This window comes from Gymnoscopelus microlampas (assembly GCF_963454915.1).
Source record: "Gymnoscopelus microlampas genome assembly, chromosome: 5".
In the NCBI taxonomy this organism is placed as follows: Eukaryota; Metazoa; Chordata; class Actinopteri; order Myctophiformes; family Myctophidae; genus Gymnoscopelus; species Gymnoscopelus microlampas.
In genome coordinates, this window is record NC_139942.1 from 38305655 (window position 1) to 38318606 (window position 12952).

General features: G+C 42.0%; 1 protein-coding gene across 1 annotated transcript; it reads left to right on the forward strand.

The window, feature by feature from the left end:
* Positions 1-6695: 6695 nt before the first annotated feature.
* LOC311045079 (angiopoietin-related protein 3-like) lies at positions 6696-10720 on the forward strand. The gene is made up of 7 exons (XM_084056888.1): positions 6696-7231; positions 7758-7868; positions 8382-8493; positions 8658-8774; positions 9225-9320; positions 9432-9704; positions 10487-10720. The coding sequence occupies exons 1-7, from the start codon at positions 6725-6727 to the stop codon at positions 10699-10701; spliced, it is 1431 nt and encodes a 476-aa protein (XP_083913014.1). The 5' UTR covers positions 6696-6724; the 3' UTR covers positions 10702-10720.
* Positions 10721-12952: the final 2232 nt, after the last annotated feature.

The following is a 12952-nucleotide window of genomic DNA, read 5'->3' on the forward strand; positions in this document are numbered from 1 at the left end:
TTAGCGCACCCACCCCACACACACGCACACACGCACACACGCACACATGCACACATGCACACACACACGCACACACGCACACACGCACACATGCACACATGCACACACACACACACACACACACACACACACACACACACACACACACACACACACACACACACACACACACACTGTAACCCTACCCTGTGCTATGTGCTCTCCCTGTCTGTCCCCTAGTAATCAAGCAGAGGGGTGAGGGGAGCTGGTGGCATCCATGGGGGTTCATTCTCTCAGGGCATAGCTTTCATTCTTCAGGATCCATTTTCAGACCCCCCAGGACCAGACCTCTACAGCGCTCTGATGTGATACTTCTGTTTGCATGACAGCCTGGCACTAGATTCTTGTCACGAGGGGGGCAGGGGGATACACTTTTCTTTTTTTAAGAAATTGTTTTGGCTTTTTCCTGCCTTTATTTGATAATATACAGTAGACTGACAGGAAATGGGGAGAGAGAGATGGGGAGTGACACGCAGCAAAAGTCGAACACCGAACAAAAAAACACTTTTCTGTTAGAGCAGTTAGTTCTCAGGCGTTTCATTTTCAAGGGACCCCCCATAATGCTGAGAGTGTACGAATGGAACCAATTTTTGGTTTGGTTCCATTCGTACACTCTCAGAGTTACAGACAGAATTACAGACTCCACAGGTCCATTTGGAACCCCCTCAAGGAGCCCTGACCCCACTTTGAGAACCACTGTGTGTGTGTGTGTGTGTTTGGGGTGTTTTTTTGTAACTGGACAATTAGTAAACTTACTGTGGTGTACAAAAGGATCCGTTTCTTCCTCCATTTGGGGTCTCTCTCCAACTGTGTGTGTTTACTGTCCTGCATCAGTTTATTTCTTTTATATTTTTTTCTCTCCTCGCAGACTCTCTCATTTCCTTTGTGTGTGTTTGGGGGTTCGCGAAGGGGTTCTGTTTATCCGCTCTGGCCAAGAGAAATACTACATTTCCCTGCAGTCAGAGGCGAGATGCCCTCCTTAAATACGGCCGATCAAAAACTCTCCAGCCCACATTATTTATTTATTTTGCAAGCTCTTGACTTTCAATCCGCTCTATTTTAAATAGATACTTTTGACTCCACTACATGTCTAGGAAGACACTCTTGGGACCCAGACTATATAATTAATTATTTTAAATATAGTGAAAATATCTCACGTTGTGTGCTTGTAGATCTGCTATTTTTACTATTTTTAAATTGTTTACATTTTTTTGGGGTAAAATGTTCTACATTTCAATATCGATATTGAAAAAGAAAACATACTTTGTAATTTGTACTTTTGATTATTTGAGTATTTACTCGAGTATGCTTTGTCCAACACTGCCGGCCCCGGGAACGCCCAAATGAGTTTACCTCGCGACTGAGCCACATACAGCACAGTTACACGACGGCGGAAGATATTCATAGCAAATCCATTACGCACAGATCTGACTGCAAGTGAGCTGCAACCGCTGCCTTCTGCTTCCACCGTGTTCATAACACGGATGGAAAAGGAATTAGACAGAAACGCTCCTTTTCCATTGCTGGAAGCAGAAAACTGACTCCGAGAGGGATTGTGGTTGAACTAGTGGGGAGGGAGAGGGGGAAAGAAATAGCCTTTATTGGACCATAGGACTGCTGACTGACTGACCACACGCTGTAGCATAAAGACAGAAAACTTGGCCAAACAGCTGAAAATCTGGTCAACTCGAAGCGGCAGATTTACTGTTACTGAAATGAGAGTAATGAGGTTAAAGATGGAGGGGGTATACATTTGGTTTGTAATTTGCTAATAAGACCAGCGTTACCAGATAATGTGAGTTGTTATTAAGCTATAAGACCATTTCTGAAGCCACACAAAGTGAAGTGAAGAGAGAGGCGGGTCATGTGCAATGCACCTCATTCTATGTCACAGTCATCTAGTGTCACTTGTGGAGGCCTCCTGCCTCCTTGTGGAAAATATAACCACTGTATAAATAAGTAAGCCTTGCCAAGCCATGTGGCCCATAGGGCAGTAACCTATCTCCTGTTTCTACTGTATAGTGTGAGGAGGCTTGATGTACAAGTACACCCCCCTGACATGACACTAGAATGTCGCAGGGACTTACCCCCAATTCAACCCTTGAATAACCACTGTATGGAAGGTTAATATTGCTGATGAATACAGGCCTTCCTGTAGCAAACGTTAAACAGAGTAATAATGATATCAAGAATTTCCCCAGACTTAGTGCTTTATGAGTCTTCCAGTTTAGTAGACCTTGTATTGTGAATGTGTAATTCCATGTACTGTTGTTCTCATGTCTTACCAAATATAGTACATCAATCAATCAAGAATTTTCCCTGAAAATGCTCTTCGTTGCTGTCGGGTTGAAAACCATTTACGGTATGTCCAAAAATCGTTACTTTTCAGGAAATGGGAGAAAAGAACCTGTGCTGCAATTGATCCAATGCAGTTATTATTTAGTCACACAAGCTCTTCTTAATACTTTTCATTGGTTCAAAATATGTAAAACCCACAGACTCACGTAACCACTTTCACTTTCAGTTTAAATATTTTTCTAAAATAGTAAAAAATAGCAGACTTAAATCAGCTATTTTCACTACTTTTTCTTGACACTCTTGTACGATGAAGTAGGGCATTAATCTGTGAAAAATAATACAAAGTTGTATTATGGAGATACAAGGTACATAATGACTTCATAGTTGTGGTTAAGGTGAACTGTAGCCAATTATAAATATTAAATGAGGGGTCTTTCTTTAGTGGGTCATTAAGAAAAGTCGGCACTTTGAGACTCAAAGTTACATTTTAGTTTATGTCTCATACAAAACAGATGGAAAGGATTATGTTATAATTACATATTTATTGCATCCAATAGTCTCTCACCGCAGACCTCTTCTCCATTCAATGTCCGTTATGTAACAATAACTGCTAGCCATTTTGACTGCAGGCTGGGGGACAATAGGCTACACACTACTGTATGCACTGTAGCAGGTAGTCATGTAACATTGACCTATGAATCTGGAACCTCCTGTTGACCAGAAGGTCACAGACCTTTAACAACTGTGTTCACTCAAATATCAGAAGCCTGGAACACTGAAGAATTTACATTTAACTGTACTTTTATTTAAACAAGACAACTGCTGTAATGTCCGACTATTGTGTGGTCCAACGTAATTTTTTGTTACATATCATTGTTGTGACAAGTTATGTGGCCTGAAGATAAACTTAAGAATATCCTTATAATATTGTTCTGCTCACCCAACTGAAACCAACTTTCCAACTTTATTTCTCTGGCCAGAATCAGACATTTACTTGATAAAGGCAATGTCCTTTCGAGTATTAACAGGCAATAACCATTGGATAAATCTCCCTTGGCACAGATTTTGTGAGTACAGCAAATAGTATAGTCGATCGTCACTCGATCAAAGAAAATAGTTGACAAATGAACGCACGCGCAAACAGTAGCCTACCCACATGCCTCACTCTCCCTCATCCACCTTTGATCAAACACACGCTGCTTTTGTGCTCCACCACACGCCCCCATTGTGCTCCACCTGATCAAACACACGCCCCCATTTACATTCAACAAGGCCTTACATGCTGCCTGTTCAGTCAACCTAGAATGATGGTCCAATTTCACATTTGGCTTGATAAAAGTACCAGTAGCACATGCAGAGCGTAGCCTCATGGGCCCCCAGCTGGAGTCAGAGGTGAGGTGAGGGCTGTGTTTGCTTGTTTGCCAAGTGTCCACACTCAGAGGTTCATCTCAAGTATAGCCAGTTAACATTTAACAGAGAGTAGAGAAGTTCATCAACTCAACTCATGGATGAATGAATACTTAGTTACTTACTTAACCCTCTTAATTTCGGTCCTTGGCAGCATGCTGCGCCTCTTGTGTCACAGTTCTGCGCCAGGTGGTTTTGGGCCCTCCAGGTTTTCTTTTGCCTGGTGGTGTCCATCTTTTGTGATCCAGTCCTGCTCCAGTCTCAGCATATGTCATAGCCATCTCAAGACATCTGTGTGGGATTTTCTTGGGGATGCCCCGGCTACCTGTTTTCTTGTACATTTGATGGTTGGAGATTTTGGTTGGTCAAAAGATCTGGCATATTCGTCTGAGGCATCCATTGTGAAACACTTGGCCGATTTGGCCACTTGCCAGCTCTCTGAACCATACAGCAGAACAGATTTGACATTGCTGTTATGTAGGAGCATCTTCGTTTTAAAGCTGTATCGCTTAATGCTTAGACCTCCAGGTGGAATGGAGTTGGTAGAAGGCATCCTGAGCCTTTCTGAACCTTGCTTTGATGTCTTTTTGGACTATGCTGTCCTTACTGATGAGGCTGCCCAGGTAGGTGAAGTCTTACACAAACTCAAGTGGTTCACCTTTAACCTTTAAGGATGCATGTTGTGGGGATAGAGTTTACATACATCACTGGCGTTTTGGAGGTGTTAATGCTGAGCCCAACCTGTCCAGCAAAGTTGTTGAGCCTGTCAGTTTTAGCCTGTATCTTAATTGGTTGAAAGGAGAGCAAGATTGTCAGCGAAGTCAAGATCCCACCCATGTGACCATGCACTTAACACGGCCGACAATGCTTCCTATTGCTTTCAAGATGTTCAAGTGGGCTCTGATCCAGAATAGGTTGGGAACCACATTTTTATTTTACTTTTTGCTCTTTGACTGGCAGAAATAAAATATTGTTTGCTAAGCCACTGCCAGCGATTTTCCCCTGATCGCTTTAAAAGACGTATCCGAGTCTCGTAGAATCGGGGGGAAAACAGTTTGCCTTAAAAATATGCCGCAAATCTCGTCATTGGCAGTCAAAGAGTTAACGATTTATTTTTGGGCTTTTTATGCCTTTATTGATAGTGAAGTGAAGTTAGACAGGAAACGGGGAGAGAGAAATGGGGAGTGACACCGTCGGGACTCAAACCCTTCGACAATCGGTCAGGCTACATTAGAGCCTAGGTGCCCGGACCGCTAGGCCAGCCACACCTGTAGACATTTTATCATACAGGATTTACAGTCTGTTACCTAAAGTACAGTATGTGCATGTATTTGCATGTCAAACCCAGCCCCAGGTTTGAGAACCACTGCTGTAAATACAGAGGAGGGGCCCGCATGTTTGACCTAAATCTATACATTTCATTTTAGTAAATTGTCAATGGCCTCGTGGCCCAGTTCCCCCCAAGGGCCCCTGAGAGTCAAGGGCGCCTTGGCCCCGGCCCCACTGGCCCAATTCTCAACGCAACTCAACTAAGATTTCATTTATAGAGCACATTACAATGACCGAAGTCAACCAAAGTGCCGTACAACCAGTGGTGGAAAGTAACTAAGTACTGTACTTAAGTACAATTTTGAGGTATTTGTACTTTACTTGAATCTTTCCAATTTCCAATACTTTTACTTCTACTCCACTACATCTCAGAGGCAAATATTATACTTTTACTCCACTACAATTATTTGAAAACTTTAGTTACTAGTTACTTTTCAGATATAAATGATTACATTATAAAACATACATTAACCACTTTAGCCCTATTTTATACATAGGCTATTTTCAAATATCTTTAGTACTTTTACTTTTGGTACTTTAAGTACATTTTGATGCCAATACTTTTGTACTTTTACTCATGTACATTTGGAATTCCGCACTTTTACTTGTAACGGAGTACTTCTGCATTGCAGTATTGATACTTTTACTTAAGTAAAACATTTGAGTACTTTTTCCACCACAGTGTACAACACAGCAAATAGAACAACGATAGTAAAATACATACAGTGAAAAATAAGAAAAATACATGACCAATGGCTAATCTGTCCTTGGAGGAAAAGTTGAGGGGGGGCATGTTAGTGCTTTGTAAGTGAAGAGGAGGGCTCTTCACATTTGCCATTGGTCCTTCTCTGACCAAAATAACGAGACAAAAAAATTCAGAAGCAAAACTGTTGTAACGTCAAGTTTCCTAATCAATACTGGTGTAAACTGGGTCATTATTGAGTTTGAAAATAAACCAGTTACATAACATAATCAGTTACATAACATACAGTAGCACTGACAAACAATTACCGAGATCCATATTGGAGTGTAGGTCAAGTTGGTCAAGTTCAAACAGTCAGAGGCATCTAGGATAATCACCAGAACCAAGACACAGACTTTTTAAAAGGTTTTAAATGCTGCTTAAGCGATCACTCCCAAAATGTTTACCCATTTGTACCCATTTTCAGAGCATGTTTATTTGAATAATCAATCAATTGATTGTATTCCGGCTTTAATCAATGGAACTAACGGAGTATACTGTAAGTTCCAATCAGTATCACAACAAATGTTTTAAAGGAAAAATACCAAAACATACAAAACATATTTTTTTTTATATACATTTTATTATCAATAAAGTCTTAAAAGTGTTTTGGCAATTATTTGGGGCCCACTTGCAATATCCTCACAGACCACCAGTGGGCCCCGGTGCACAGGTTGGGCCCAGTGTGTAATATTTTCAGCCCTTAGGTCACTGGCAGGGCAGGCAGGAAGCCACATCCTAAAAACAGATGTGACCGATCGGACGGGTTAATGATTGAAATCGGTCCAGCCAGTGTATAAAAAGCCCAGGGTCTTTGTCCAGCGGTGTCCTTTACACAGAGAGGAACAGAGGCTGTCTCGGTGACAACACCACAGAGCTTTTGAAGCTGAAGCAGAATCACATCCAACAATGAAGCTGACTCTAACTCTCGTGTTTGTCATCATGGCTGCTTGGGCCTCTGTCCTCTGTGGGACCTCAGCGGAGCCTGTTCCCCTGCAGCCCGAGGCTCCTGCCGAAACCCGCTCCCGCTTCGCAGCCCTCGACGACGTGCGCCTCCTGGCGACTGGCCTCCTCCAGCTGGGCCAGAGCCTCCGGGAGTTTGTCCACAAGACCAAGGGACAGATCAACGACATCTTCCAGAAGCTCAACAACTTTGACTATTACTTCAACCAGCTGTCCAATATGGCCAGTGAGATAAAAGAGGAGGAAGAGGAACTGAAGAAGACCACGGTGGTGCTGAAGGCCAACAACGACCAGCTGAAGAACCAGTCTTTGGAGATCAGCTCCAAGGTGGACAACATCCTACAGGAGCGCAAGCAGCTGCAGAACACGGTGGGAGGCCTGGAGCAGAGGGTGAGAAGCCTGTCGCAGGGCATGGTGAGCAACCAACAGCTGGAAGAGATCACCGCCCTGAGGGTGAGTCACTGCCATCACGAGGAACAGCATTTACTGCAGGAAAGCAGAATGCCGCACACACACACCCAAAGTTGTAGAGAGCACAGACTAGTGGAGCTTAAACATAAATAAATATCTGGGCTGATGAAAACAGTTGTTGCCGAAACGTTGGTGAACTAAAAAACAAAGCAGAGGAGAATCTTGAGTCTGTGATTCTTGATTTATTTTTAATGCTGAAATCCTTTTGCCTCTGAAATAACCGTTTTGATACTAAAGTCTCTATTTAAACCAACTGAAAGTAAATTCTTAGGTTGGCAGCTCCTCTGCTGAAATAAGGTTAAAATATGGATAGGGATACAATTAAACAAAGTTGTTTTTTTATTTTTTTTATTTGGTCCATTTATTGTTAAAGGCAAACCCATCATTTAAAAAATGGATACATTGTATAGATCTGTGATGTTGTTTTTACCCATAGTATAATTACTGACCCTATTTCAATAGTCTTGCTAGGGTTTATTTAACAAGTCTTTCTTTGTGTATCGATCAGGAGTTGAGTCACACTCAGGAGCAGAGCATCATTGACCTGCTGAGAGCTGTAAAGGAACAGAGTGAACAACTTAACCACCAGAAACTGAAAATCAACATCCTGGAGGAGAAGGTATACTCATTATGTTATGATAACCGAAATAACCGATCTATAAGCTCACAATGTGTTGCATCGCAAAGCAATATGAGCTTGCTAGGGTGAAAGTGGTTAGACACTCCTCGTCCAAAAGAGGCTTCTGGGTTAGCCAGCTAATTTTTTTTTACCCATTTTCCATGATTTGTTTCCCCGTTGTCATTATCATGTGGCTTCTTAATATTATTAGATTCCAAATGCATGATTACAATTTAGTCTTTTAGCAGAATAAAATGGTCGAAAAGAAATTATGTCTTTTTTGTCCAGCCACCTCAGACAATCAAATTAGCTTATGTCATAATAAAGGATCGCATTTTCCTCAAAGCTCAATGAAAACAAAAAAACGTGAGAGAGTTTGGAAAGGCTTTGCTTTTGCTGAGCAACTCTAAAACTAAATGTTGAAACTCTGCTTTTAATTTAGAGAATTGTTCACGTCAGTAAAAATGGCCATTAACTAAAGTGTTGTGGTCCTATAACAATTATCGTCTCCAGCTCACTGCCAACACACTTGTCCAAGAGACTGTAGAGAGGATGACTGACATCTACGTCTCTGAAACACCCACCCTGACTCCTTTTCTGTCAACAAACAGTTCACAAATTAATGGTAAGTTAATTCAGAAAGCATTCACCCTAAAAAAGCATTGAGTGACAACAGGAGTCCACAGTTAAATAATTGTTGGCTTATTTTGTGGGCTTGATTTTTAGGATGAATCTCTTCCATGCTCTAAAGTCTAAACTAGTCAGAATTTGTGTTTGTTACGTGTCTAGTGAGTCTACCGTCAGACTGCAGCGATCTGTTCAACAGAGGTGAGCGAGTGAGCGGTGTCTATGCCATCAGGCCCGAAGGACATCCACCTTTCATGGTCTACTGTGATATGACCCAAGGTGAAACCTCACAAAATACAGTCAATATCACACTTTGAACACATCATTTTGGGGGGGTCCTTGGCAAGAAAAAGAGCACCACTGATATAGCAACAATAGTTTTTCAGAACAATGAAGACATTTGTTGAGACATTTGACAGTTACAAATGTTCGTTTTAAATATATATATATTCAAGTATGCTATTTTTTAATAGCCAAAGAAATCTAAAATGACACAAATGTGTTCCCGGATTGATTGGGTTAAACCCTGGTTGACCAGTGTTCCTCAGGGCTTTATACTAGTGTATTTTCTGCTTTCTGTTATTGTGGGGAAAGCTTTAGCTGAAAATAGCCGATCGACAAGCTTGTCGATCAATGGGATATAGGCCTATATGGTTTAAGTGGTTAAGAATTAATCACTGTTTAAGTGAAGTCATAAAGTTGGTCTGTCCTTTTCTTCTCTCCATTCAGATGGTGGTTCAACAGTCATTCAGAGGAGGAAGGACGGGTCAGTGAACTTTGATCAGACCTGGGAAGGATATGAAAACGGATTCGGGGAGTTTCATGGTGAGCAGCCAGAAGATAAAAGTTTCATTTGATTATTTTCTAGTACTTATATGACACAAGGTTCTAACCATGAATAATGATTACATTAAAATTAACCTTTTGTTATTACAGGTGAGTTTTGGCTGGGTCTGAAGAAGATCTACTCCCTGGCGTCTAATGGAGACCGTCTCCTCCACATCCAGCTGGAGGACTGGAAACAAGGCACACGCTTCATTGAGTACAGCTTCTCTCTGGAGGGCCCTGACAGTAACTACACCATCCACCTGACACAGCCGTCCGGGGACCTGCCCGACGCCATGATCAACCACACGGGCATGATGTTCTCCACCAAGGACAGGGACAATGACAACCACCAGGACTCCAACTGCGCACTGGACTACACAGGTAGACAAAATAATTTATCATGCAAAGTAACATGAACAACGGGCAACAAGGATTTTTACTCTTATGTACTTATATGTACGCAAGACCTAACAGAATAAAGAACCCTTAAACTCCTTGAACCTTGTCTTACGACTGTGTCCCTCACCAAAAATAATGCTAACTATTTTCAGTGAGTGACATGGCTGTATCATGAGGGGCATATCATGAGTCGTTTGGATATGCGGGTGCCAGAATCCGACCGATATGTCCATATATAGGCATATATGAATATCCAGTTACCCAGAACCACCGATCTAACTGATATGCCCATATATGGGCATGCCAATATATGGGCATATACTGATGACATCAGGGATCTCCATATATGGGCATAAAAGAGACACAGGTATACAGAGAGATACAGAGACCTCCTTATATGGGCATACAATGGACACAGGTAGACAGACAGATACAGAGATCTCCATATATGGGCACAAAAGGGACTCAGACTGATGGGTACAATGGATATTCTGACAAAGCCATGACTCGGACATATCGGTCGGATCGGCAGTGCTACGTAGGTGTGAGGGCCGCATAGCGGCCTCGTATACAAACATGGGGGTCCTAAACGACTAAATTGGAGAGAAAATGTAAAAATATTGTTTTTTATTATTACATTTTTACCTTCCTACCCGTACTGAACACTGCAGAAAAAGTCATTTAATGTGATGCTTTGCAGTGAAGGTACTGTACAGTATGAGATACTGACCAAGCTTGTGCCTGTACTTATGTCACTTCCCCAGGCGGCTGGTGGTTCAATGCCTGCGGGGACACCAACTTGAACGGGAGGTACACACACATCAGGCCAAAGGGACGCTCGGAGCGCAGGAGGGGCATCCAGTGGCGGCCGAGCCGTAGGACGGCCTACTCCCTTCGCCATGCCCAGATGTCCATCGGCCCTGCATCTGCCCGACGCTCTGCTGTTTCCACAACTCCTGACACAGGCAACTTTATCTGAACTGACATTGTCAAAGATCAACGTAAATGACCCTAAGAAACTTGAATAAGAGTAGTCAAGTCAAGTTTTATCTAGACTACATAGCGCCAAATCACAACATGATCACAACATCTCATGACACTTTACATATAGAGCAGGTCAAGACGATACTCTTTAGGAAGAAAAGGACAGAAAAAAACTCCCCTTTAACAGGATGGAACCTTGAGCAGAACCTGGCTCAAGGGTGCATGGGTCTGCATCTGACTCAACCAGTTGGGTTGTTTGAGAGAGAGAGACAGACAGACAGACAGACAGATAGATAGATAGACAGAGATGGAAGGACAATAACAACTATAGTAACAGTCTGCATCCATAGACCATGGAAACCCTTGATCCGCAGCCGGGGAATCCATGATCATGATGCATGCAAGAAACACCCTTATTAACATGCACAGCACAGTCCCACCATGGCAGAGGGACACGTGGACAGCTGTGATGTACGTACATACAGTATTAAGGCATGGAAAGATAGGGAAGAGAACATTTTCCTGGAACTGTCAAATCTCTGTAGGGCTAAGATTAAAGGCAGTCACACAGAATATTGAGTCAGCTGTAATACTTCTTAGTGGAATTTCTGTCCTAAATACAAAGTCAGCCAGCCCAAGAGAACAAGCGAAAGGAAGGTTTTCCCCGTGCCCGCCATAGGATCTCAGACGAACTCATCCGAATGAATGGCGAGACCTCAGAGAGAAACATGTTGAAATGTGGTTGGAGGGATTTAAGACGATTGAGTCCTCACATATTTCCACTCAGTTGAAGAGGTTATTTGTTGGAATAGAATGCACATGACATGAGTCACATTGACTCTCAGCATACAAGCATTTGTATTGTAAATACCATATTTTTGATACAATAATAAAAAGTTGAATTATTAACTGAATTATTTGGGAAATGCTAATGTTTTCTTTGGTCCAAATAACCTAAAATGTTGCTATTTGAAGGCGGTGAATACCTGTTTTCTTTCTTTCTTTCTTTTTGGTTGTTGCAAAATTCCATCAAAACTAACTGACATAACATGTAATTCATTAACTCTAGTCTTCTGTTATGAGACGTCAACTTACTGTGGACTTAGCCTACTGGGGTCTAAGGATTGGTCAGGGACATGTTGGCCCTTTGTCAGAACTAGAGAGTTGACCGTGAATAGTAGCATGACGGCATGTTACTCATCCTTGACCTGAAAACAACAAACACCACTTCATTTCTGCGCCAAGGTTGTCAAAAATCAATGGCAATCAATATTTAGTCTGGTTAATGAGTCATTGTGCTTACTATTACTACAGGCCTCCTGTAGTAATAGTAAGCCTTCTTCTTATTCAGCTTCCTGAGTGTAGCATTGAGCATTATCAACATAAGATTGGTAATAGAAAGAGTATTATGCCTGGATCATCATGTAGAAAATAGGAGTGTGATTCAAAATGTACTAGAAGTGTTCTTAGAAGCAAGGCCCTTTAATATACTCTAGAGGGCAGCACTGTTCCATCCGGATGATCTGATTGCATTGCAGTTTTGAAGATACAGTATACATTATTATTCCTCACTTTAACCCTAAAATCTATGTTCAGAAATCAGTATTAATTACAGATTCAACATCATCTGACCCTCCTGTTTTACCCATTTAACCAGGAAATGTAGTTCTTTATTCAGGCTTTCATCAGGTGGTTGTACAGAGCGTGTTATAATATGATATACACGTACGTACGTACAATACGGTCGGTAGCCATGTAATGATAATCACTTGAACAATGTCTTGTTCAAGAATCTGCCAAAAGGACACAATGTCTGCTCCAGGACTACTTCCAAAGTTATGTTATCTTGTGTTTAGCCTAAATAATTGAGTCCCCATGCCTTTGGGGAATCTTTTGTCAATTGTCACTGTACATTTGCACACATGAAAGTTGTCCTCTGCATTTACCCATCCTAACTATTAGGAGCAGTGGTCACTATTAATACAGAGCTCAGGGAGCAGTTATGTTTTGCTCAGGGACACTTTGACACAGACCTGGGCTGGGGAGGAGGGGGGGGGGGGGGGCAGACCGGAGACCAGAGACCAGACAGCCTCTATATACCCATTCAGCTACATGTATGGCTGCCCAAAACCACTGCTGTCCCTATTTTAGGAGAAAATAAATCGTAATTAAAAACAAACGTCTAAAGACAGATGCTTCTGTCTCTGAGTCTTAAGGGTCTGTCCACCCCAAACACAAACCTTTTT